The sequence below is a fragment of the Chenopodium quinoa genome, unplaced genomic scaffold (assembly GCF_001683475.1).
Source record: "Chenopodium quinoa cultivar QQ74 unplaced genomic scaffold, ASM168347v1, whole genome shotgun sequence".
Classification (NCBI taxonomy): Eukaryota; Viridiplantae; Streptophyta; class Magnoliopsida; order Caryophyllales; family Amaranthaceae; genus Chenopodium; species Chenopodium quinoa.
Genome location: NW_018744066.1, coordinates 1,977,113 through 2,003,986, shown reverse-complemented (window position 1 = coordinate 2,003,986; position 26,874 = coordinate 1,977,113). Strand labels below are relative to the sequence as shown.

General features: G+C 34.5%; 5 protein-coding genes across 5 annotated transcripts; 3 read left to right on the top strand and 2 right to left on the bottom strand.

Moving 5' to 3' along the window:
• The first annotated feature begins 5,923 nt into the window (after window positions 1-5,923).
• Window positions 5,924-9,735, top strand: LOC110690974 (sugar transport protein 14-like). The gene is made up of 4 exons (XM_021867897.1): window positions 5,924-6,594; window positions 7,821-8,143; window positions 8,266-8,895; window positions 9,143-9,735. The coding sequence occupies exons 1-4, from the start codon at window positions 6,453-6,455 to the stop codon at window positions 9,590-9,592; spliced, it is 1,545 nt and encodes a 514-aa protein (XP_021723589.1). The 5' UTR covers window positions 5,924-6,452; the 3' UTR covers window positions 9,593-9,735.
• A 1,852-nt stretch (window positions 9,736-11,587) lies between these two features.
• On the bottom strand, window positions 11,588-15,685 carry LOC110690970 (protein FAR1-RELATED SEQUENCE 8-like). The gene is made up of 2 exons (XM_021867892.1): window positions 14,176-15,685; window positions 11,588-12,981 (listed from the first exon to the last, which is right to left on the bottom strand). Exons 1-2 carry the CDS (start codon window positions 15,405-15,407, stop codon window positions 11,925-11,927), a joined length of 2,289 nt encoding a protein of 762 aa, XP_021723584.1. The 5' UTR covers window positions 15,408-15,685; the 3' UTR covers window positions 11,588-11,924.
• A 107-nt stretch (window positions 15,686-15,792) lies between these two features.
• Window positions 15,793-19,227, top strand: LOC110690971 (probable glycosyltransferase At3g07620). Its single transcript, XM_021867893.1, has 5 exons — window positions 15,793-15,879; window positions 16,188-16,943; window positions 17,157-17,293; window positions 17,594-17,942; window positions 18,538-19,227. Exons 2-5 carry the CDS (start codon window positions 16,245-16,247, stop codon window positions 19,204-19,206), a joined length of 1,854 nt encoding a protein of 617 aa, XP_021723585.1. The 5' UTR covers window positions 15,793-15,879; window positions 16,188-16,244; the 3' UTR covers window positions 19,207-19,227.
• A 1,453-nt stretch (window positions 19,228-20,680) lies between these two features.
• Window positions 20,681-23,578, top strand: LOC110690972 (probable glycosyltransferase At3g07620). The gene is made up of 4 exons (XM_021867894.1): window positions 20,681-21,348; window positions 21,467-21,597; window positions 22,101-22,449; window positions 22,647-23,578. The coding sequence occupies exons 1-4, from the start codon at window positions 20,698-20,700 to the stop codon at window positions 23,313-23,315; spliced, it is 1,800 nt and encodes a 599-aa protein (XP_021723586.1). The 5' UTR covers window positions 20,681-20,697; the 3' UTR covers window positions 23,316-23,578.
• A 282-nt stretch (window positions 23,579-23,860) lies between these two features.
• Window positions 23,861-26,749, bottom strand: LOC110690973 (probable flavin-containing monooxygenase 1). The gene is made up of 5 exons (XM_021867896.1): window positions 26,319-26,749; window positions 25,800-26,037; window positions 25,343-25,506; window positions 24,847-25,220; window positions 23,861-24,529 (listed from the first exon to the last, which is right to left on the bottom strand). Exons 1-5 carry the CDS (start codon window positions 26,745-26,747, stop codon window positions 24,193-24,195), a joined length of 1,542 nt encoding a protein of 513 aa, XP_021723588.1. The 5' UTR covers window positions 26,748-26,749; the 3' UTR covers window positions 23,861-24,192.
• Between the last annotated feature and the right edge of the window lie 125 nt (window positions 26,750-26,874).

The window sequence follows — 26,874 nt, the reverse complement described above, 5'->3', positions numbered from 1 at the left end:
CCAATCAAGGTGTGAATGTACGGAGTAATAATTTGAATGTTTTGACATCGGATTATAAAATGAAACCTTGTCCACTCGTTGATAAAATCATAAGATACGATCGTGCAATGTGAATATAATAAGAAAAAAAAAGTTATAACATATAAAAGGATAAAGTTCAATTGAGGCAATATATATGTGCACTTAAATGAGGCGATAATGTTAAAAGTCACAATTGAAGGGGCTAGTAGCTGATGGAGAATCGTAATTGTTCTTATTGTTTTAATATTTCTTTCACCAAAAAAAAAATATTTCTAATTAAGAATAAGAAAATCAAAACCTAGAGGAAAAAGGGTGTTTGAGAAGCTTCTTCATTTTCCATGTTTTCAATTCTAAAACCTGCATTTTGGTGATGTACTTCACTTTTTCTTCTTCTAAGGAGTAGTAGTTTATAATTAATGTGTTACGTGTGTACTTGTTGTGGGATGTAAAATCTTTGTAGACTGACTTGAGTTTATTTTGTCTACAATAATGTCATCATAACAAGATGAGAAGAGTGTACTTCTCATAAGTCTCATGGCTTTTACTTTTTACATTGAAAGGATTTTCCACGTATATATAGTGTATCATTGTGCATTTGTGCTTTTGTCACTTCCATCTTGTTCTTGTTCTTGTTGTTCATATGGTTTGGTTTACGTGGCGAATTGTTCGCTTACTAATTTGTGGTCAATTGAGATTGTTGTTCTTAGTTGATTGTCTTGGAGTTGATACTAGCGAGAGTTTGATATACTACTTGGGCGCTACAAACTTTAAAAAAAAAGGCTAAGACGATAAGGTATCAATCAATATTAAACGAGTAGTACTCATAACAAGTTTGATGAGACGACGGAACCAATATAACACGACACATAACTTTTGATGAACAACAATTAGCAAGGGTGTGGTCTAACACTTCAGTGAAACCATGCGTCTATGACTAGTCCACCATCCAGTCATCCCTTGTACACCATGCACAGCCACCACCTCTGCCCTTTGACAACTTTTCATAGCACAACAAAAAGGTTTTATTCTTCACCAATATTCGATTGGGAACTTCATTCACTGAATGTCAAATTATCAACCACTAAATTGAGTAATATCCAAGAATTTGTGCTGCATGAAATTTAGCAATTGATTTATACTACCTCCGGTCCAAATTACTCGCAATAACTTTATTTGAAATATTTTATATCTCACAAATAATACCCCAAAGTTGCAAGTAATTTGGACCGGAGGTAGTATAATGAATCTCCTGATATTCAGTTATTTAAAAACTAAGGTTGCCTTAAAAAGTTTTTTTTGAAGCAAATTATCTCAGTTTTGAAATTTTTATGGCACACCCGCATAGTGCACCCGGAAAGAATATTATGTATATTTCAAAGAAATGGGCGAAAAAATAATATTATAGACATTTATAAAGAATACGAGCATAATATGCCTTTTGCGTTTGATCCTAAATCATTGTGTTCTTTGAGTTTGAACTATATGTTCTTTACAGTATACAATAGGTTCTTTGATGTATGTGCATAAAAAACAAGTTAAATTCAAGAACCTGAGTAACCATGAAAAAAAAAAAATTCCTTTAATGTATTATCATGTTTTTTATTATTATTATTATTTTTTTTTATAGACTTTATATTCTTTGTAATGTAATATTCCTTTTTCTTTTAAATAGGTAATGTCATGTTTTTTTATCAAACACAAACATATTTTTTTTTGTCAAATACATGTATGTTCGCTTTCAAAAACTAGTATGTTCCTTTGAAAACACTAGTATGTTTTTTCCGCCATTTTTAATTCTACGGGGTGCACCATGCACAGATCAAATACTATCTCACTTTCACCAAAATAAAAATATTTAAAAAAAAAAATTAAAATAAAAAAAAATTTATACTTCGTATAAGTTTGAATGAGCCACAAAAGGCGTCACAATTAACAACTTATACATTTCTGAACCTTCGTATATAGGCCCATTAGGAGGAAATGATAATCAAAGGTTTTTCATTACGGCGTTCATGGTGATTAATAGGGGTGAGCAAAAAATCAGGGTACCCTGAATCGAAACCGGAACCTGTTAGGAATCGCAGGTTTCGAAACCGGAACTTGTATAAGATGTACTGATTCCAGGTAGCAAACTGGAGAACCTGTTGTAACAGGTTCCGGTTCAGGTTCTCAATTTTTTGAAACCGGAACCTGTAGAGTACCTGATAAAAGTATCACTTAATTTCATATTATACTCTAATTCTTACTCAATTTTTAAATAATAAATATCAAAATTATAATTATAAAAATATATATATTAAATTTGTTAGACAACTACTATTAGTTTGTCTTATTTGCAAGTTGCAACATTATAAATTAGTGACCAACCAGTTTTTTTATTAAAAAATTCGTAAAAAAGTTAGTGAGTATATTATAATACAAGGTACCCTGAATTGTCCGGTTCCCAATTTCCAGGAACCTGTTCAACATGTTTCGGTTCCGGTTCCCATTTTGGGGAACCTGTTGCAACAGGTTCCGGTTCCTGGAATTTTTACAGGGTACCCTGTTATGCTCACCCCCAGTGATTAAGGAAAAATTATACGGAGTACTAGATATATTTTCTTATAATATATACGATGTATATTTTTAAATAATTGATAGATACTACTTAAATGATTATTTTAATTAAATGGTAACAAAATTTATTATGAGGAATGCTACAAGTAATAATTTTTAAAGCTCCTTAATTAGAGCAATTCCAATGATTATAGCTATATTAGCTAGGGACTTGTAGATCCGAGCTACATAGTACTAGCTTGACCATTAGAGCTAGAATATGCAATTAACTTGACTTTGGTTCAAAAAAAAAAAAAAACAATTAACTTGACTAACCATTTTTTTTTTTGAACGGGGACTAACCAAATTAGTTTGAAATAACTTGTCAAAAAGAAAATGCTAAAAACAAATTAGTAATTTCTATATGAATATAATAAATAAATACTCGTAATTTAAATAGTAAATGTGTTCAAACTAGCTAGAAAAATAATTAGCTTAAAAGTTTATGTGGCATGACAAACTAATTTGACAATTAGCTTGTCATTGGATTGTATTGTAGTTGCTCTTAACGTTTTTATATTGATTGAATTCAGATAAACTATGTAATTTTCAGGGACTTTATGCTAATTGTCATCATGTAGATTTCATTTGCCATTGTAAAAAAAAAAAATGTACATTCTTATCTTTTTAATTAAGACCAACTGGAGAAATATTGCACATACAATTTGTGTGTCTTATGCTGTTAAGGTAGCAAATAACTGTCAATTAGTAGTGGGTATAGGCTAGCTGTCAAGGTAACGGAGTATAGGTGTTTGGCAAAAGTAGCGGATGCAATCTAAAATATGTCAAAATTCATAAAAATATTAATTAAAAAGTAATAAAAAGTTATCAAACGCTACCCGCTACTTCTAAACGCTACTCCTCTGTCCCTTAATACAAAGCCTCTTTCTAGCATAAAGAGAAAGATACTTTTAATTTAGGGACGGAGGAAGTACTATTTTTAAAGTTTGAGAAAAGCTACCTAAACGATACCTCTATCGCTAACCGCTGCCTTGCCAAACACTCTCAATTTATTTTATAATAGTGTTTTGACTAAATGCTAATCGTTATCTCAAACGCTACCACCAAATGAGGTATGTCATTTGATTTCGGTGAGTAAAATTAATTTGTGGTTCTTTGATTAAAATATGGGTTTGAATTCAATGATTGCTGTATTTATTTTCAAGTTTGCTCTTCTAATTGATTTGGCTATCGCTTTCTATTGGCATAGACTTTTAAGTATGCTATTCTCATCCTAAATCATGCGAGACTATGTTATTCAATTATTCAATGTATAAGTCAAAAGTCAATATACGAATTTATAATAAATTACATTATCCAAAATACTCCGTATGTACTACGTATACCGTATATTAGTGTTAGGCTAATTTCATCACATATATTTTCATATAAGATTTTTTTTGACAGATATATTTTCATATAAAATAAGTGTAAGACTAATAAGATTAAAATAAGATAATAGGGCCATTCTATTTTCCTTATCGTCACTTTTTTCAGTAAAAAAAAAAATTTGATAAAATTTAGAGAGTATAAACTACAATTAAAATAAGTTTAGATAAGTTCTAGTAAGTGTATATATTAATTTAAATAAGATAAGATAAGATAAATTTCAGATAAGTGATACTCCGTAATTAAATTGAACACACCCTTAGAATAATAAGCTAATAATAAGTTCATAAAAAATAAAGATAAGGTTAATAAGTTCTTCCTTATAGATTGATAAGTACGTTTAGATAAATTGAAATAAGAGAAAATTTTATTGTTTTAATAGATCTTTGTTAATTTTAATTTTTAATTTTTTAAAGAGTTATAATTAGGCTATGTTCTGATTTACTGAGATGAACTGAATTGATTGGAGTTGAATTGAACTAAATAGAGCTGAAATGAATTGTTTACGAGAGAAGAAAATTAAAATTAAACTGAACTGAATTGAAATTAAGCTAAAGAGAATAGACCCTAAGCTTAATAAATACGAGTATACAACTAATGACATTTTATAGAGTTTTATTATAATTGGCCTGATAGTTTTTTATTATCTTTAATTTTTAAAGGATTGATGATGAGGATATGATATCCAATCTCATCAATATTACATTAATTTAATTAATTGTATCAAATTAATTTTTTATAATTCCCCATTTATAGTACCAAATAATGAAAAAAATATATGAATTTGAATTTGGCCGTTGGATTAGCATTATCCAACCATTTAATTTGTAAGGTGCGATTTAAAAGCGGTACTGTAGTAAAAAAGGTGATGGGGCACGAGAAAAATGGAACTTCAATAAATTTGTTGGGTGACTTGGATCTTCTTTGGAAGATAAAACTTACACATCCTTTTATTTTGCTTAATAATCATAATTATCTAATCTACCTTATCTTTTCCACGTTAACAACAATTCATTTTTCATAATTCAATCTAGTAAAAACTAAAACCTATCAATTTAAATATTTAATATCCATTTCAAACTAATCCTTTTAGTTTGTTACAACTTACCTTATCATAATTAATGCACTGATCCATGTAAACACGAGTATTATTATATCCATTTCAAACTACTCCTTTCAGTTTGTTACAACTTACCTTATCATAATTAATGCGCTGATCCATGTAAACACGAGTATATTATGTACTCGTGTGCATATGGATGTATGGATCAACGCATGAACTATATAATTTTTATCGTATGTATATTTAAAAATATATCGAAACAAATTTAACAAGAATGGTGTAAAAATCAAACAATGCAATGCTCTTCAAGGAGACATTTAAAAACTATAACAAGTCATTAGGTCAGTCACACTCACTGACTGAGGTTGCCATAATTGACTCAAAATTATAATATATACATTTCTTTTTGAAACTTGACAGAGACCACCAATTAAATTTCAGTATTTTCGGCTTAATACATAGAAGTTGTTGCTCACTTAAAGATATTTTTAGGATACCTAATTATTTAATTATAGCAAGTTGACAAATTCAATAATAAAAAAATTACTAAACATATAATAATAACAATAATTTAAAAAACAAAAAACAATTTAACTTCCAACCTGGACCTAGTGAAGTAGATAAAGCCTCCCAATCACAAAAGCTAAAAAAGCCAACTATAAAAAAAAACAGCTAATTAATCCAAAATTATCTTAAAAAAGGAAATTAAGCATTAACTACATCACCTAAAAATGGTAATATAATCATAACAATATGAAAAAAAATCAAGTGAATACATACAACAATCACAACGATTGGTGATTTTATGTTATGTAATTAATGTTTTCAGTTTTAACTCCTTACATATGATTACGCGTAATATATTACTACAGAAAAAAATAGACCATTAACAAATACGTCATTATAGGATCAAATTGTTAGCAAAATCTTAGCCAGTAAAGTACAACTGTAGAAAGTCTTCATCCTCTTTTTAATTTTCTCTCTCTTATCCTATTATGCATGTTCCTTTATAAATACAACATGACATAACATTGAAACAAGAAGAAAAAATACTAGTTTTTGTAGGTGAGATTGAAAGACCCCAAAACATAACTTTCTTCAACTTATCCCATAAAACAAAACCAAAGTTATTAAATAAAAACTATATAGTATAATAATACTATATAGTTTTCATTAATTCTTTGCTAAGTTGTTTTAGAATCATTATCAGGGTACCCCTTTTCCCTACAATTTGGAATGATCCTGGAAAAGTTTGAAGGAAGTTGTGTTGTTTTTAATAACAGATAACACCTGTTTAAGGCAGTACTTTCACATATCAACGTCGTGATTATAAGGAGAAAGAGCGCGATACATACATACAGATTTGTCGCCGTGATCAGAAACAATGGCAGGGGGTGCATTTGTCGATGGAGCAGCAGCCGGGCGAGCAGCTTTGTACGAGTACAAGATCACACCGTATTTTATCTTTGCTTGCGTCGTAGCGGCGAGTGGTGGATCGCTCTTTGGTTATGATCTTGGTGTCTCTGGTATGTTTTTCTTTCTTCTGTTGTTCACATATTCTGTTCTGTTTTTCTTCTTTGTTTCTGCAATACAGAGTGAAAAGGGTAACGCTTGTGCAGTTTCAAAGATGGGAAAAATATTAGAAAAAAGTGGACAAAAATGCCCTTTTTTAGTCAGTGAAAATTCATACCCGAGATTGGGTTATTAGTCTGTTATCGGAGATAGATTTATCATTACTTATTTGCTATCTGAAAATAAAGTAGAAAAAGAAAATTGATTTTAATATGAGAATTGAAAAGAAAACAATATGAGTAATTGGTTTTTATATCACTTGAATTCTTGCATTACACAAATTTGACTATATGATATTTACACACACCACATTCAATGATCCAATGTAAAAATACTACTTGGGAGTTAGAGATGGTGATGGGCTGTCTGAGACGGGCAGACGGCTAGTCGGCTGGAGGTCACTGAAGAGGCTCGATCAGGCCTGGCTATATGCTAGCTGATAATCGGATCAGTTCATATTATGTTTGAACAGCAACCGGATCGAGCCAAATCAGACCTGACCTTTGACCTTTGAACTAATTAGTGAAGTAAAAGTATGGTTTAAAAATTGGAATGTAAAATAAGAACTAATTAGTGATTAAGAACTTTTTGTGATTTTTCAAAAAAAAAATAAACTTTTTGTGAAGCAACGACAATAATAGGGTGGGATCATATAAAATTAAAAATTGGAATAAAGCCAACATTCATCGTAAATTCATAATGTTGGAGTTTCACATTGACATTCTAAAAAATCAAACTGTAAGTGAGTTGGTGCAAGCAGGGAGAAATTATTGGATGGTCCCGAACCATTGCTCCTAACTCTCCAAAGAATTGATGATTACCATTCTCACATAAATTGGTAACCATTTAACCAAACTATTAGGAGGAAAGTGAGCACTGGTTCTGGACCATGCAATAATTACTAACAAGCACGGCCAGCTCTTCAACGAACCTGATCCGGTTTGTTCCTATATGTTGGTTAGGACTTTTAATGTTTGGCTGATTCCAGAGAGGCTAATTACATTGACCACCTCTACTGAATACTGACAACAAGCTTACCAGTAAAATTTCTCTTCAGATATAATTTATGAATGTTATTTTTTCCTCTTCATTTTTTTCTTATAAGGTTGTGTCCAATAGCTATCAATAAAAATCAACCACTACAAAGTTATTGTAAACTTACCGAAGTATATTTTGATAGGAGGAGTCACTTCAATGGACGATTTTTTGAAAGAATTCTTCCCAAAGGTTTACAGAAGGAAGCATGCACACTTGCTTGAGACTGACTACTGCAAATACGACAACCAGCTTCTGACTCTCTTCACATCTTCCCTGTACTATGCGGCTCTGGTGTCTACATTCGGGGCTTCTTATTTGACTCGAACCAAGGGAAGGAGAGCTAGTATTCTGGTTGGCGGTGCCAGTTTCTTTATTGGAGGTGTTATAAATGCTGCTGCCCAAAATGTTGCCATGCTAATCATAGGGAGAGTTTTCCTTGGTTTCGGCATTGGATTTGGAAACCAAGTAAGCCCCAACTTACATACATTTGTCTTCAGTTTTTTTCATATAATGCACTGGCTTTTGGAAAACACTCACTGCAATACTCTGTACTGATAACTGATTATCAATTTTTGTTTATCTTACAGGCAGTTCCTCTATATCTTTCTGAAATGGCACCTGCAAAGATCCGAGGAGCAGTTAATCAACTATTTCAACTAACAACATGCTTGGGAATTCTAGTAGCCAACTTCATCAATTATGGGACTTCAAAAATTCATCCTCACGGATGGAGAATTTCTGTGGGTTTGGCCACCCTTCCAGCAACTTTAATGTTTGTCGGGGGCCTCTTCCTTCCGGAAACCCCAAACAGTCTAGTAGAACAAGGCAGGCTAGATGAGGGAAGAAGAGTGTTGGAAAAAGTTAGAGGTACCACAAATGTTGATGCCGAGTTTGCTGACCTTGTCGATGCCAGTGACGCAGCAAGGGCTATCAAGCATCCTTTCAGGAACCTTCTTCAGAGGAAAAACCGCCCCCAGTTGATTATTGGAGCTATAGCACTTCCGGCATTCCAACAACTCACTGGCATGAACTCCATTCTCTTCTATGCTCCAGTTTTCTTTCAGAGTTTGGGATTCAACAATAATGTTTCTCTGTATTCATCAACGATTACCAATGGAGCACTAGTAATTGCTGCATTGATTTCCATGGCTTTGGTAGATAAGTTTGGAAGAAGAGCCTTCTACATTGAAGCTGGTGTAGAGATGCTGATTGAAATGGTAAGAACAAAATACTAATAGATTTTTGGCTACCTAAAGAAACAAATGGGGATAATTATTTTTTCAAAAAACATTCCAATGTTCCCCAAATTGTTTGTACAGCACAAAACCATTCTTAGATAAAATCAACCCGAAACAAACACAAATCTCTGGTACTCAGAAGAGAACAAAATTGAAGATTAAATAATCAAAATGAACTGCTGAAAAGTAACTGTGCACTAAACTTACTTTTTTTTTTTCATTTCAGGTGACTGTTGGCATCATTCTTGGCCTCTACTTTGGGGATGGGAAGACATTACCACATGGAATTGGGTACTTCCTTGTTATCTTGATTTGCTTGTTTGTGTTGGCATATGGAAGGTCATGGGGTCCATTAGGTTGGCTAGTACCGAGTGAGCTCTTCCCGTTAGAAACAAGGTCAGCTGGTCAGAGTATTGTTGTCTGTGTCAACATGATCTTCACTGCCTTGATTGCTCAATGTTTCCTTATGGCTCTCTGTCACCTCAAGTTCGGAATCTTCCTTCTGTTTGCTGGGCTGATCTTGATTATGACAAGCTTCGTGTTCTTCTTCCTTCCTGAGACAAAACAGGTTCCGATAGAGGAAGTCATCTTCTTGTGGAGGAATCACTGGTTCTGGAAACACTATGTATCAGAAGAGGAAGTGAAAGCTCATACAGGTGGCAAATTACACCCATAAATAGAGCATATTATTAAGCTAAATGTTCATAAGTTGTGTGTGTATTTTCCAAACCAGGATCACAGCTATTATTTGATGTCCATGTCATATTCAATAACCAAGTTGATGCAATTAGCAAATAGTATGTTTTGACATTTACCAAATAGCAACAGCTGTTACAGCTATGTTACCCCAATTCCCCAATCATCTTTTATCCATATCTAACTGAGAATTCATAGAAATTATATAAAAAAAAAAAGCAGGTTTTTGATTTCCCTCTCAAAATAGATGTCTGATTCCCTCCTGTATCTGAATCCTCAAACGGATATAGATAGTTGACAGTGACCGAAATATCAGAGCATGAAAAAGCTTTCAAAATCAGATGCTTTAGCAGGACTTACACTTCTGTAGATCCAAGAACAAAGTGTAGGACTTGACAAAAATGTCCTACTTATTGTGGATTGTTTTTCTTGATGTACTCCACTGTTATTGCAAGCATCATACACCAAAATTTAATCAGTTCCATTATCAGTTCTGGGACAAATATATCTGAAAGAGATAATAAAATTAAATATAAAAAAAAAAAAAAAAATCATTTATATAGTTTATATATATATCATGAATGCATCAGTCTAATGAGGATAATACCTTTTTCATCATACACCAATGAACCAACTGGTAGCTGAATATCTTCCCATGATTTAATCTCTGCTCTAGCACAAAGCGATTTTTTTTGTTTTGTTTTGTTTGTTTGTTTGTTTGATTGTGTGTGTGTGTGTCCTTCAATTAACCACTTCAGCTCACAAACAATATAAACACATAAAATTAATTTGCTAAGTAAAGCTTAGATAAAATTTACACATACCAATTCAATATATATATATATATATATATATATATATATATATATATATATATATATATATATATAGGAGAGGGATCCAGTGAGAATAGGTCCATATGTGAGAATTCATACTTATATGAGAACTGATTTAAAATTTAGAACATGTGGGTAAAAATTTAGAGCATACGAGTTAAAATTTAGAACATACATGTGACTCAAATTAAAATTTTGAACATATGAGTAATAATTTAGAACATTTGTGTGAGTAATATGTTAGAACATCTGATTTAAGAATTAGAACAAGTGATTAAAAATTTATAAAATTTGCTTTATGAAATTTTAAACATACGAGTAACATTTAGAACACTTGATTTAAGATTATGAACATGTGAATAAAAATTTAGAACAAACTGATATTGAATATAGAAAGTGTGAGTAAAGAATTTAGAACATACGAGTAAAAAAAATAGAACATACGCTTTAAAATCTGGAACATATAATTAAAAAATCTTAGAAAATCTGGAACATATATAATTAAAAATCTTAGAACACACGTTTTAAAATTTAGAACATAAAATTTAAAAGTTTGGAACAAGTTATTTAAAATTTATGACATCAAGCTTAACTAATTTATGGTTTAGAACATGTGAGTAATAAATTAGAACATTTGATTTAATTTAGAACACCTAAAAAAAAGTTTAGAACATCAGATTTAAAATTTAGAACATACGAGTAAAAATTTAGAACATAAAGAGTGTTCTCACATAAGAAAAATTCTCATATAAGAAAAATTCTCACGAGAGCCTTCCCCTACAGATAGGACTAGAATCACATTATGTTAGTATGTTAGTTACATATAACATGAGATGCAGATCTTTTACTCTCCAAATATGTTTTCCTTTTCAAATAAGATGAGCACACATAGGACAAGATCCTGAACTTACAGAAGAAAAGAAGGGAAGGGCTCCGTTAATACACGTAACATAGTTAACACTAAGAGGAAGAGCACATCAAGAATACAGAGAGCAGAAAATAAGATATAAGCAAACTCTGAGTTAACACCAATTTTAAAATTGTCATTGGGTGTCAATTTATTCTGACAAATTTACATGCTTCAAATGCCTCCCTTCCAATTTGTTTTTCCCCCCCTCTAAATTTCCACATCCACCATATATAGGTTTAACAACTTTTCATAGCATAAGAGGAAAGGCAGGTTTAGTTTTTTGGTTACAAAACTTACAAGTCAATTAAGATTTTCAGTTTACATTTGGCACCTTAGAGCTATACACCAGCAATTTGTAGTCTGTTAATACTGGACAGACATCATGCCAAAACAACTAGAAAAGTTGGATTTTTTTTTTTTTTTTTAAATATAGGAGCATCTTAGATTCTCAAGAAATCTTAGCATGATAACCACTTCTTGGCACACGGTATCCAAGGCTACAATATTAACTTACAAGCTCTCTGCCATTTCTAGTCAGCATCAATGTTATCTAACATGTTATGTGCCTAACCATATCTACCTACCACAACAGAAGCCTTGGTGCCTTGTGTTGGGTATGACAGTGTCATCTGTGACTGACCATTACTCTCCACAATGCCATCGATAACAGTATGCGCATCTTTTACATCAGTGTAACCCATACTACTAACACTCCTCTTGCCCAGCCATTCATTTAGTGAGATTTGAATATCTTTCAACCCGTTAATCACAACTGCCATTGTCTCCTCTGCATTACATGCAATATCACAAAGTGGTTCAAACACAGCCATCATACTGTCATACCTTTTCACCTCGATCAAATTTGATGGATCATGGTATGCCACCTTCACTCGTGCATGCTTCCGGGATACATCCTTACGCCACCGCTTCTGTATGTACTTATCAGGAACTTCCCCAAACAAGTGATGATCTAGCACCCTAATACAATGCCTGCACAATATCCCATGTGTCTCGAACAACTTGCAATCACACTCCACTTCTCTTGACTTAACACTGTAACTTACTCGGTACAACCTCCTCCTGTCAGTTATGACCTCCTCACTTGAACCCTTGAAAACAATCCAAACACGATCCTCCATGAGATGCACCACTGTGTCTCCAGCAACCTCCCCCTTTCCATAGCAGTAAATAACTCTCTCACACTCCCTTTGAACCTCTCTAAACTTATTATTGGTATAAACCTTTTGGAAGACCTCCTCCGCCTTGAATCCAGTTACCAACTTCCTTACATACTTCATAGACTTTATATCTTCATCCTTCTCAATGGATACCTTATCCTCCATTGCTGCACAGTACTTCTCGGCAAATTCAAACAACTTTGTGTGCCTTGTCACAAAATTGTCAAAAAAATTGTTCATACTTCCAACCCTCTGCATACCTGCCAAAAATATATCCTTCATGAATGCTGGGGCCCACATCGCTCTCTCCTCATAAAGTCTCTGCAACCACTCATTATCTCCCAACTCATACTTGTCGACAACACGAACCCACCTACTCTGAAACTCGTCAATGGTAAAACTTTCATAAATTACTTCCTTGAGTTCATCCTCTAATTCTTGGTACCTACAACAATTATATCTATAAATGTCAAAGACACAACCAACCATTTCAGATATGTAGTTCAACACTTAATCAAGGGAGATTAAATGTGAAAGTTTTGGTTTCCTGTCATTTATACCACTATTGGACTTCAATGATTATCATTTACACATAACTGAATTTGCTGTGAATTCGGTCTCTGTCTTTGCCCTACTCAAAATTGTTAGGTCTTTCATTACCATCTTTCATTTCTCATGATGAAATTACTTTTCATATAGTGAACAAGCTGATTCTGTATTCTTATTTCTTGCTGTTGAGGCTTTCCCCCATTAAGCCACATCTTTATGCCTTTTTGGGAAAAACTTGGTTTAGTTGAATAGAAGGTTCTAAAATAACTAATGCAATTTTACAAATAATATTTTCATCAAAATTTCAAACAAGTATGATAGAGATGAGTGTTTTGGCTCACAGATCAGGTTAATTAAGCTCTGTTTGTTGTCAATTCCAAAGAAAGCATCAGGAAGATTTAGGGTTTTAAGCAAGGGTAATGGTTGTGTGACCTCAATTGGGGTATAATTCGTCTTCCCCGCAAGACATACAGGGGATTTGGCTGGGTTACTGTGGTCATTAGTCATGGTAAAGGATCTCACTCAGAATTGATCAAGAATGACAGGTTACTAAGCTTGATAGCCAGCGTTATAATTTCAAAATGTACATATCTGTGTTAAGCTCTATCATTATTTGTAGCGGAGTTCTAGATTTTCCCTTTTTTTTGGATCATTACATGCCAAAGTCACAAACAACATAATCAAATAGAAAATCGATGGGAGCAATGTTGTCAAGCATACAATTTTTTATCGATTTTATTTGTTTCTTTTTGTTATCTGAGCATTTGATGTTAACCAAACTTTTCTTTCAACACAGCTTTCTGGTTAGGTGCTTATAGTTTCAGTTACATCAAATACTAGGTCCCTTTTCAACACATCCGAACTTCATATTTGCTCTTACTAGATCACACTTTTGTTCAACTTTCTTCTACATACATTATTTTCACTTTTCAGTCACATCATATAAAAACTAACATGAAACACATTCATAATTTCATATCAGGTTGGGGCTAACAGAAGTTAGAATAACTACCATAATAACTGCATACACACCAAAACACAATGCAAATTCTCATCTATAACATGTATATTAATTCTTAAAAGTTGTTACCTTGCATACATGCACATCTTTTTCGGCAACTTTTGCAATATTTGCCTAATACACCACTTATGACAAGTATCCGGGATGGCTTCCGTAATCACCTTCCTCATTGCTTCATCCTCATCCGTCAAAATAGCATTAGGGGCCTTTCCTCCCATGCATACCAACCATTGCTGGAATATCCAAGCATATGTGTCAGCATCATCATGGGAAATTAAAGCACATCCCAACAAGGTTAATTGTCCATGATGGTTAACACCTACAAAATTAACAAGTGGCAACTCATACTCATTCTTCAAGTATGTTGTATCAAAGCAAACAACATCCCCAAACTCTTCATATGCTGCTTTACTCCTTGCATCTACCCATAACACATCCTGCAACACCCCAAATTCATCAAATCTATGGGCATGGAATAGATTTTGGCTGTTTCCTTGCATTCTCTCAAATAAATCCATCATAGAATTTGCATCACCACCCTCCATTCTCAGCCTTCTCACATGCTCTACTACACGGGGGTGATTCTCCATCATTGGCACATCCTCAACAACTTCCCTCTTCACCGTCGAACTCCCGTGAATTTGTAGGACACATGACCCATCATTAAAATCATTAGATAGCTTCCTATTTCGAGTTTCCCCAACCCCCTTCATCATACCCTCTTTCGCTACCTTTGACTTGGTTAGGGTCAGCTTGTGATTATGCTCCAAAACAACTTTCTTCAATTCCCACCCACCTTCCGCATTCAAACTAGCATAAACCATCACAGGACACTCACACTTCTTCGACTTACGTTTTCTTATACCTTGATCTTGAGCTTCCATGCTCCCACCAATCTCCATTCCTTTAGCCCTCCTCTTTGCCTCCCTCCTCATCTTAGTATCCGGTACACCATAACACTCACACCGCCAAGTGCCCGACCTCCTAACCTTCCCACTCTCCTTCCCAGTTCTATATGCCCCTGACACCCTACTAACACCAAACCCTTGATCCATCCCATATCTTTTATAATATTCATCCACACCCTCCCATCTCTCAAACACCATCCCCACCCTCGGCGGGGTCACGGGCAATAAACTCGACTCTGCCGCCTTCGACTCGTTTGTCGAAGACACTCCTTCCAATTCATCAACAATACTAACTCCATTATCAACCTCTAGAGCTTCTAAAGACACTACCACATCATCACCACTAAATTCCTCACAATCCATACTCATATTCATGTTCATGTTCATATTCATATTCAATTATGCAACATTCAAACACCACAAATTTATACACAACAATTCCAAATAATCAAATTTCACAAATCAAATAAATTTAATATGCCAAATTTAGAACCCCAAATTAAAAAACACCAAAATAATCACATTAAACAACAATTTTACAGATTACCCGCCGAATTCCAACTTTCAGAGGCGCCATTTTTGTTCAATTTTCCGGCGAATGAAGGAAACGTCGTCGTATTGAGGAGAGAGAAAGAACAAGAGAGTGTTTTTGTGTTTACTTCAGAGGAGAGTGAAAATTTTGTACAGCAATAGAAATTTTGGGTAAAATTCGGAAAGATGATTTCAGTACAAACGACGTCGTATGATGGCATTTTATCCATAAAACGACGTCGTATTGTTGCTTCTTGTACACCTTGCTCTATGTACCGACATTTTTCATTTGTCACTGCTTATGTTGGCTGATGATACTCAACAAGTACAACAGGTACACACTCTCTCTCACTTCACTATAATTTGCTACTCAAAATTCAATCTTTTTTATTGTAAGAAGTATAATTTGCTTACTTTTATCCAACTTTTATGTTAAAATGTTAATGGGTGTGTAAAATTTAGCTGAAAGATTTCTCTTTTAGTTTATGGGTCTTAAATTTTGGTAATTTGGGAAGTTTTGGTAAAATTTGATTTGAATTTTCTATAAATGGGGTTTAATTATGCTTTGTTCTTCAATAATTAGTATTGTTTATGTGTTGGTGTGGCTATTTTGATTCTTCAGTTTGATATTGCATTTACCAGGTGATCAGAAGGTGGTGTTTTACTGGATTATTTAGGATATAGACTATAGAATAACAAATGGCTGGTTTGTTCATGAAATTATGCAATTATGGGCGAAGATTGCTCGTTTCGATGACGGGATTTTTAGTTGTTATGATAGTTTTAGCTCAATTTTGGGCATTGCTCTCTGGTAGATACATATCTACTTTGTCGCCTGGCGAAGAGGCTTTGCCTCTAGCAGTGATAAGGAGTCCATCTTCTTGGATTTTGGTTAAGGATGGTGATTTTTATATGGTGGAGGGAGTAGGTGGTAAGAATGCAAGTGAATTGGAGGAGGAGCGCGTTGACAGTGGACTTATATTGGACCGTGATAGAGCTAGTAGAAGTGAACATGATGATGCTTCTGGTAGGGATTTAATAATGAGGAAAACTAGTAGTGTGGAGAATAAAGCAGAGAAATTTGATGCATTGCATAAGAATTCTACTGGAGATAGTGTTGAGGATGCTGGAAGTATGGATGTTTTGACTAATTATTCGACTATTTCTGGTCAAATTTCTTTGGAGAAGATGGAACCTTTGAGTACTGGATCAATTGTTTCAACATCAATGAGCAGCTCACAAATTCACAAAATCAAGCAGGTTGTGGGGTTGGAGGTTAACAGTAAGAATGACACATCTGTGATTGAGAGATTTGTAAGAAAGATGAGAGGTGCTACGATTACTTTATCTGAGATGAAATCAATGTTGCTTGATGGACCTGCATTAACAACCTTAGTGGTATGGTAGAGCTATTTTTTTTTATTTTTTTTATTTATAATTTTAATATATTCAGTTAGTATATGTAGGCATGTGAGAGTGAGGGATGGCTCAATTGATTAGAGCTTCCTTCCCTGTACTGAGATCAATTCTCATCACCCGCCCTTGTGGCTCTCTGAACACCAAAAATTAGTTGTTGCACATTGATCTGTTGTTTCTTTTGGCTGAATCTAGAGGCGAAGAGGAAGAGGATCTACAACATGTGATCGCCAACTTCTTTCTGCAAGCCTACAGATCAGGAATGCTCCTGTTTTAAGGAATATATCTGACTTGCATGCTCCTCTTTACAGAAATGTCTCTGTGTTCAAAAGGTAAGTCTGTGTATAGAATTTTGTAATTGTTTGAGAAGCCAAGGATGCTTGATTGCTTGCAAACAGATGACTTTGGTACTTTTATGTGCCTACGTTCTTACTAATTCAAAGACTTTTGTGAAGCAAAGATTGAAGCAGATATTGGTAGAAATTGCTTGTCCACCAGACATTAAATATGTCCACCGGAATACCAAATATTAACCAGAGATGAAATATCCTGCATTATTCTGTTTATAAGCCTAAGGATTTCTTGTGTTTACCAGTGCCAAATTTGAAGTGCTAGTGTAACTGTTTCTGCAGGAGCTATGACTTAATGGAACGTCTACTCAAAGTTTACGTATACAAAGAAGGGGAGAAGCCAATATTTCATCACCCAAGACTACGGGGATTATATGCAGCAGAAGGATGGTTTATGAAACTGATAGAGGGAAGCAGACACTTCACTGTAAGGGATCCTAAAAAGGCCCATCTTTATTACTTGCCTTTCAGTTCTGAAACACTACGCACAGTCCTGTACGAGAACAAGTCAAATAGTGTCAAGAACTTGGAGCATTATCTCACAAATTATGTGGAACTGATTAAAACGCGATACCGCTTTTGGAACAGGACTGGGGGAGCAGATCATTTTTTTGTTGCTTGTCATGACTGGGTATGTCTTTGAACTTCCAAGCTCTATAATTTTCTCTATATAAACAAAGGTCATTGTTTTGTATATCTGTTAGATGTTACTTGAGTGTTCTAGATTTCTTTTTGTTAATTTTCATTAATTTTCTTAGTCAAGCCAAATCTCTGCATTAAATGCAGCACTTTTGTTTCTAGTTTTTAAGTGAAAGCATTTTTATTTGTCCTAAAATATTGAATACCGAGTTTGAGAATTGAGGTAGTATATTGCATTTGTACACTTCAAAATAGACCGAGAACAGGCCAAAATCTTCAATATTAGCAAGTTCTACCCTTGTACCTACCCACTAACCAGCCCTTGTACCCTATCTCAGTGATGTACACAGAATAATTTGAGGTGTGAATGTCAATTTTCAAATTCAGGAAGGCTGAAGGTAACAATCAAGAATACAAATTTACAAAGTCTGCTAGTTTAAGTACCATAAGTAAAATGAACGGAAAGTGAATGTGTATAGAAACCCCAAACTTAAAAAAGACAAACTGTAATTCTGTATAGTATATTGCCTTGACTTGAATATCCAAACTCACACTCTATCCCCCTGATAAAACAATGACCTTTTCAGGGCCCACGTATAACAAGAAATCATATGAGCGGTTGCATTAGAGGATTATGTAACGCCAATGTTGCAAGAGGCTTTAACGTAGGCAAGGATGTCAGTGTACCTGTAACTTATGTTCGCAGTGGAAATGACCCCACAAGAGACATAGGAGGTAAACCACCTTCAGAGAGAAATATATTAGCCTTCTTTGCTGGACAATTGCATGGCTATCTCCGTCCATTATTGTTGCAATACTGGGAGGATAAGGTACCAGATATGAAGATCTTTGGTCCAATGCAGCGGGATATCCAAGGCAAAGCAGTCTACAGGGAGTACATGAAGAGCAGCAAGTACTGCATCTGTGCCCGAGGTTATGGGGTCCACACCCCTAGGGTTGTTGAATCCATATTCTATGAGTGTATTCCTGTAATTATCTCTGATAATTATGTGCCCCCTTTCTTTGAGGTGCTAGATTGGGAGGCATTTGCTGTGTTCGTTCAAGAGAAAGACATCCCAAATCTGAGGAACATCCTTCTTTCCATCCCTGAAGAACGGTACCTTGATATGCAGCAAAGGATTAGAAAAGTGCAACGACATTTCATTTGGCATAAAACACCAGAAAAGTATGACTTGTTTCATATGACCCTTCACTCATTCTGGTACAGCCGAGTTTCTCAGATAAGGCCTGCTTAAAATCTCTTGTTGCTAGTTGAAGCTGAATCTATGACTTGTCTGCATATTCAAAAACAGTAAGTTAGCAACTATTTTCTATTTATTACTCCATTTTGTGGTTAGACTTTTTGTAGTACGTTTCAAAGACTAATAGTTCTTCCTTTTACTGATGCGATGAATCTGGTATCCTCATGATCTGGCCTGGTTGATCTGACCATGATATTTGATATATATGGTTCATGATCTTGCTTGGTTGACTTGTTTTTACATTACAGAGTACTTGGGGCATATCCTTGATCTGTTTGTTAAACAACATTGCACACATGAATAAGATCATGCCTCATCATACAATATCTTTTCAAATCAGAGTAGCTTTATTTTGTGTGTGGTTTCTGAACAAGGGAATGAGTTAAATTCACCTTGGATGAATTGCTGATCTATTTATTACTTGTAGAAGAAATTTTATTCAACTTCATCCTTAGCTGCTTCTCTTTGTTGTTCTCACTGTAGCAGCTATGAACGAATGCCTTATTATCTAGATGTTTGAAGCTTAGATGATTAAAAATGGTCTTTTCTTGTGCTTTTTTTTTTTTTTTTTTTTTTTTGTTGTTGTTGTCATCGTAGACTAGGACAGTAAAGTGAGTTTATCATCTGAGTCCTGCTAACTGGCTGTTGACAGCTGAAGGAGCCCTATTTCCGTACCTTATCCATGATAGTTGAAGGATGCTGCCATATATGGCTGTGCCATTACCATAAGCTCATAACCAAAGTTGCATAGATAAGAAGAGACGAGAAAGAAGGTGAAAGATTTTGGGGTAGAAAATGGAGGAGAAGTTATATTATTACATTGCCGTTAAAGGCCTAAGGGGAGAGGAAAGAGGAGATTAATTTATTAGTTACTGTTAATTACAGTGCTCATATATCAAGATAATGGGACAATAAATCTATTAATATTCCTTGAGATTCTCTAATTAACTTTGTATTAACCATAATGAGTATAAAATAGTACTTCACACTGTCAGTCTCAAACTTGGTCTCTCATGTGGACTGCAGAAAGTCAACAAACTAGCACTTTTTATGCACTCTCATGATTTGATAGTTTGATACTGAAAATTACTATATTATTCTGCAATCTCATATGGAATATTTTATGAGTTGAAGTTGCTTATGTTTCTCCCTCTTTAGCTTGAAGATCTTCCTCTTCACCCCCTGCTTTCACTGTACTGTATAAGATTTTTCATTATTCCCGGGTCTATTTTGAAACTCCATTTATAGAAGTGAGGTTAGTTATGCAAGTATGTATTATGTATGCTAGATTATATTTCTCTTCGTTGATTTTGTGGTATGGAGAGAGCGATATGTTGGGTTAGATTGGTAAAAGAAATTAACATCAATTCGTTTAGCTAATCGCCTTGTCTGTATCCACTTGTTTATTCAGGAGATTGCTTGGATTTAATTTGAGTATGTTCACTATGTTGGGGTTTCCTGATACATAGTATCTCAAGGTCAAATATGATGGCCCAATTCATGAAACTATGTTATCCTGGGAGACCAGTAGCTCCTCTTTTTGTGGTGGTATTTTTAGCAGCCATGACAGTTTTGTATCAGTTTTGGGAATTTCCTTCTGGGAGAAACAATTTATCAGAATTGTGGCCCAAAAGTATATGTTCTGGAAATTCGATGATGAATAGTACTTTCAACACAGGGAACAGAGTTGATATCAGTACCAGTAAACCGATAGAAGAGGGTGAGCCTTATCACAAAAGAAGTGGAAGGGATGTTTTCAGTAAGAATGTTTCAGTCACAACAAATGATATAAGCATGGAGAACGGGGCAAATCAATCATATATCCTGCAGAATAAAACTACTCAGAACAACAAGAAGAAGCATACTGCTGACTTAAATGTGGAGTATAGCAGTGTATCTGTTTTTACAAATAATTTAACTGGAGCTAGTTCACCTCCCATGGATAGATCAAATACTTTTGTATCCGTAAGCAATTCAAAGGTGAACAGTTCAAACTGGCCAGTGGAGTTGCAGGGTAGTTTGAATGAATCGTTCAACATTGAGAAGTATTTAAGAAGGATGAGGAGGGTTAGCTTGATTACCTTCTCTCAGATGAAATCCATGCTGCTTACCAGTCCCAAGTATATCAATTCTGTGGTATTATGGGCTCTTTTTTTTTTTTTTTTTATTATTATTATTATTATTATCTTACAACTAAGTAGAGTTTCTTGTGTCTTGCAACTTAATGAAATGCTTATTTGTTGATCTATAACAGAGGCAGGAATGGTCAGCAATACGTGATAACGAGCTTCAATCTGCTAGTATACAGATTAGGGACGCCCCCATTTTTAGAAGTGTTGCAGACTTGCACACTCCTCTTTTCCGGAATGTCTCTATATTCAAAAGGTAAGCCAGTTTGAAGATATCTTCATTGATATATGTGTTCATGTCTTTTTGCCAAGTGCTTAGAATCTTTTTTTTTTTTTTTTCTCTCTCCTTATGAGAGCATGCTGATGAGGGCATACGAAGTTGATGCGTATGCTTCAGGATGAATTTGATCTTGGTAGAATTAAAAAATTAGAGGACACATTTTCTCTGTTTGATTATTGAGGCCTATTGGACAGTGGCCTTCTTGTAGACTTGGCCACAATTGAGTCTGACTGTTGTTGATTTTCCCAATTTGTCTACTTCTATTACAAGAAATTTAATGCTATTATTACTAAACTATTTTTTTTAGCTCTATATATGCTTAATTATGCAGCTAGCCCTGTGTAATAATTATTTAAAAGTTTCAATCATAAGTATGAAATTATGTAATTAGCAATTTGTATAATACATAGTCTATTTGCCTATATACACAAATGTGCAATATCTTATTGCATTATTTACCGAAAGGACTGTGTATGTAGGAGCTATGACTTGATGGAACAGATATTCAAAATTTATGTATACAAAGAAGGGCAGAAGCCCATATTTCACCAACCAGAGCTGACTGGAATATATGCAGGAGAAGGGTGGTTTATGGAACTGATAGAGAAAAGTTCACACTTCACTGTAGAGGACCCTAAGAAAGCTCATCTATATTATTTACCCTTCGGTTCCACAACTTTACGCTGGACCTTAAATGCTGAGAAGTCTCATAATCCCAAGAAGTTGGAGGATCATCTTAAAGATTATGTGGATTTGATCAAGAATAAATACAGCTATTGGAATGCTAACGGGGGAGCAGATCACTTTTTTGTTGCTTGTCATGATTGGGTATGTTTTATCCTATCCCTTTGTACCTTAATTTCGCTTTGTTGTTCGGTCTATTCTCGGTGCTTCAGTTTTTGACTTTTTGTTTATCAAACAAGGTAACACAAATGTAGGAAAATTTTCTTGTATTTGGAACATTGTTGTATGTGAGGGATTTTTTTGGTGAACATTTTTTTTACTGACAAAAATGTGATCCTTAGGCTTTACGTATAACGAGGAAGCATATGAGCAGCTGCATAAGAGCTTTGTGCAATGCCAATGCAGCAAGAGGATTTAGTATAGGCAAGGATGTTAGTGTACCGGTAACATTTATTCACAATGAAGATGACCCTTCAAGGGATATGGGAGGAAAACCACCTTCAGACAGAGATATATTAGCCTTCTTTGCTGGTAAAATGCATGGATATCTCCGACCATTATTGCTAAAGTATTGGGAGGATAAGGTATCAGACATGAAGATATTCGGTCCTTTGCCCTTTGATATAGAAGGAGAAACAATGTACAGAGAGTACATGAAAAGCAGCAAGTATTGCATTTGTGCCAGGGGATACCAAGTTCACTCCCCTAGGGTGGTGGAGTCCATTTTGTACGGGTGTATTCCGGTGATAATTGCTGACAATTATGTGCCCCCTTTCTTCGAGGTGCTAGATTGGGAAACATTTGCTGTTTTCGTGCAGGAAAAAGACATCCGAAACCTGAGGAGCATTTTACTATCTATCTCAGAAGACAGGTATCTAGATATGCACCACAGTTTGACAATGGTGCAAAGGCATTTCAAATGGCACAAAACTCCACAGAAGAATGACTTATTTCACATGATCCTTCATTCACTTTGGTCTAGCCGAGTTTCTCGGATGAGGCCCTTGTAGCAAGTCTTTGTTGCACCCATACTTTCGACTCTCATCTAGCAACTCCACAAACAACAAGAGCCAGTGATAACAATCTAGCAGACCACTTCATCAACTGTAAGTTTGTCATTCTGAACTTGCCGTAAATTGCAATTTATTGTGAATTGTCAAATTTAGCCTGTCTGCTGGTATAATTCAGTAACCATATGTCTGCTGGTATAATTCAGTAACCATATGAACTAAAGTTTATTTTCATTGGAAATTAGGCTTCAAACTTCATTATCCTTTCTTTTGTTCCTTGCCTAAACATTTGGAATTCAGATGGAAACTACAAATACAGTATATTTTAGGTTAAATCTTATGTTAGCAAAATAATAACTTTAGATACTTTTAGGCTAAATCTTCTTACAATAAGTAAATCAAAGTTTGCCTTAATCAAGAATTTGTGCAACATGTTCCATGTTACAACAGTCGTACTTAGAAAGAACGGACTTTTATGTTAAAACTAGCATACTTACACCATACCAAAATACTTGAGAAGTATATAATCAATCACTTGTAGATAATTCAAAGCTGGAACTAATAAAATTCTTTGGATGTTGTAAGTTATTCTTGTCCCTTTACCATCAAATCCTTACTTCTACAGCAACTCTTTACCAAAATGCCAAGCACGACAGAATGAAAAAGGCTTAAAACTCGAATCCTAGTGTTTTCAAAGGTATTGTCTAATGTATTTTAGCAACAAAACAGCAACAAAAGGGTCATCATGCTTCATCACCAAGATCTGTTGCCCTCCTTTAGTATAGGCTATGGGCAGATGCGACAACTAACATTGAATGCTAAACGTTCAACATAACCTGACCCAAGACTCTTATAGTCAAGGCGACAAGGCTACATTTCAAGCATAGTCCATCGGGCCATATGGCTCGAACCACTCAGCCAAAAGTCCCGTTTTCCTCTTATGGTTCAAGCCCATGTCCTTGCAAAGCTGGTCATTATACCAGATGTGTACTGCTCCAATACAAGATCTTTTGTAATATTTGCCAGAGTATCTCTTCATAACTTTCTCACATTTTAAGACTTCTTTCTCCAATTTTTCAATGCTTGGCAATTTGAATTTACCATCAAGTAGCTCGAATAACCAACGACACCTTAACTCCGAAGTGTACAAGTTTGCAATGCTCTCTGTAGATCCAATTACTGCTAATTGCGGAATTCTTGGATGGATACATTCCCTACAAGTATGTCACAAAATATTTATCAATTTATATGCAACATTATTTCAAAAAAATTTCTTAAGGCATGTTCACATTTACTGAATTGAGCTGAACTGAACTGAACTGATTGGAGCTGAACTAAATAGAGTTAAAATAAATATTTTATATGAGAAGGAAATTAAGAGCTGAACTCAACTGGGCTGAACTAAAATTAAGCTGAAGTGAACAGGCCCTTACTTACCTGCATGATATTACTGTTTGACTTACACATCACGTGCATATAAAACTAGTACAGTACATCATAATACAATACAAAATTGAGAAATAGTACAAACCGATATAATGGAGCTGTTTCATTGAAAGAGTCGGTAATACACTCTTGAAATTTGGGAGATGCAAAAATGTCTTTGAGCTTTTGATCTCCCTTAAATCCATTAGCAAATATAACCAAGTCACTTTTAATTAATTGTGTGGGATGTCCAACACTACTATCATCAAGTACAACACCTTCTTTGTAAAAACTAAAATTTGTTGATCTTTTCAAATCTATGCTTCCTTTCTCAACATTATTGTAAAACCCTTTTGGAGTTCTTACAATCATACATGAGTTCATCTCTTGTAAGAAGTTGTAGTCCGGTACCATGTCGAATTTTTCTAGAGGTTGTTTCTTCTTAATTTCGCGCTCCACTAATTTGCTCAATCCCCATCTCTACATGTAATCACAACCATATGATTAGTACTCCCTTACGTAGATGTTACGTGACATTATGTACTTTTTCAATTTTTTATAATCAAGGATATGAACTCTAACTTCGAAGAAAGAGTACATACCAAAGGAGAGAGCAATGAGGCTAGGAGATTAATTAGAGGGCCTTCTCCTGGTGTATGTACCAAGAGTTCGGAAAATCGGTTCAAATACAAGTTTTTCCAAGTGAAGGACTCGTCTACATTCCAATGAGGAGTCCTACATATCATTGTGCATGGAAATTCTACTCCTGCAATAATCAACATCACATTTAAAGAAGACAAAAACATGCATGATCATTCATTTTGGTGTTGTCCGTCATAAAACCATAATACAAGTCATTTTGATCTCAAGCGTAATAATTTTATTTAAGACTATTGTTGCGTGATAATTTTATTTAAGACTTTGTAACTCTTAACGTAACATATTAACATAACTCTTAGTGTAACATATTGTCCTGATCTCACGATGATATGGTTTTAACTTATATATGGGCAAATTAAGACTATGCAATTAAGCATATGTAAGCGATTTTGGTCTTACCATTAGCAACTGAACATTCCATAGCAATGTCCAATGCAGATTTTTTGAAGCCAGCTACGGTAACTCGCTTCCCTTTGATTAAATTTCTAGCATCTTCATTTTCCATGTTAGAATAGTCCATAGAATGCATCACTTTCCCTTCAAAAACCTCTGGCCCTTTGCCTAAGGGAAACTTTGGTATATTTGGTAGATCACTGAATCTTCCAAGACACAATATCACAAAATCTACTTGCATAACCTGTATAAATTATTGAAATTGGTCATTACTATGAAAAACTGTCACCCTAGCTAGTCGATCATTCACAAATCAATTAACGTATTCATGTATTATTGTCAGAAAATATACCAATCAGAAACCATTATTACTTTCAGAAAAGTGACAACTTTTTTCATACATTTGAAAATAGTGCAAAATATGTGACTATTATTATTGGTAGAAAGCTAAGAGAGCATTCAGACACACGAGATCTTTATATTTTAAATAAGATAGTTATAGATCGATAAATAATATTTACTTACCTGATTCACTCGAGTTGGTTGAGTAAGGTCTTGCATGGTAATAACCCATTTATTACCCTCATTGCTACCCCAAAGAGGCCAAGATAGAATATCTTCATTATTAAAACAATCATACTTTATACTCACCACCTTTGTGTTAAACTTGATGTGTTTAAGCAAATCAAAATGTTTAGCATAAGATTGAATGTAACTAAACAGTTGATTTTGATTAGGGAAAGTTGTTTCAACAGAAGAAGGCCAAGGAAAATCAGAGAATTGATAAAGTTGTTTAGGAGTTTGAAGCTTTGTAGCCTCCAAAGTTTTGATCCAAACACCACCAATGGTGCTACGTGACTCAAAAACTATGGGATTGTAACCCTTAGAAATGGCATATTTACATGCTAATAGACCACTAATTCCTGCTCCTATGATGCCTACTTTTCTTTCCATTGTTAAGTCTATCATGTGTATGTGGCTCTCTTTCAATTGCAAACCCGACCTCTATTTATATAGATGATCGGTAATTAAAAACATTATGGCCTTGTTTGGTAGTAAGCTTATTGGGGGTATATTAGCT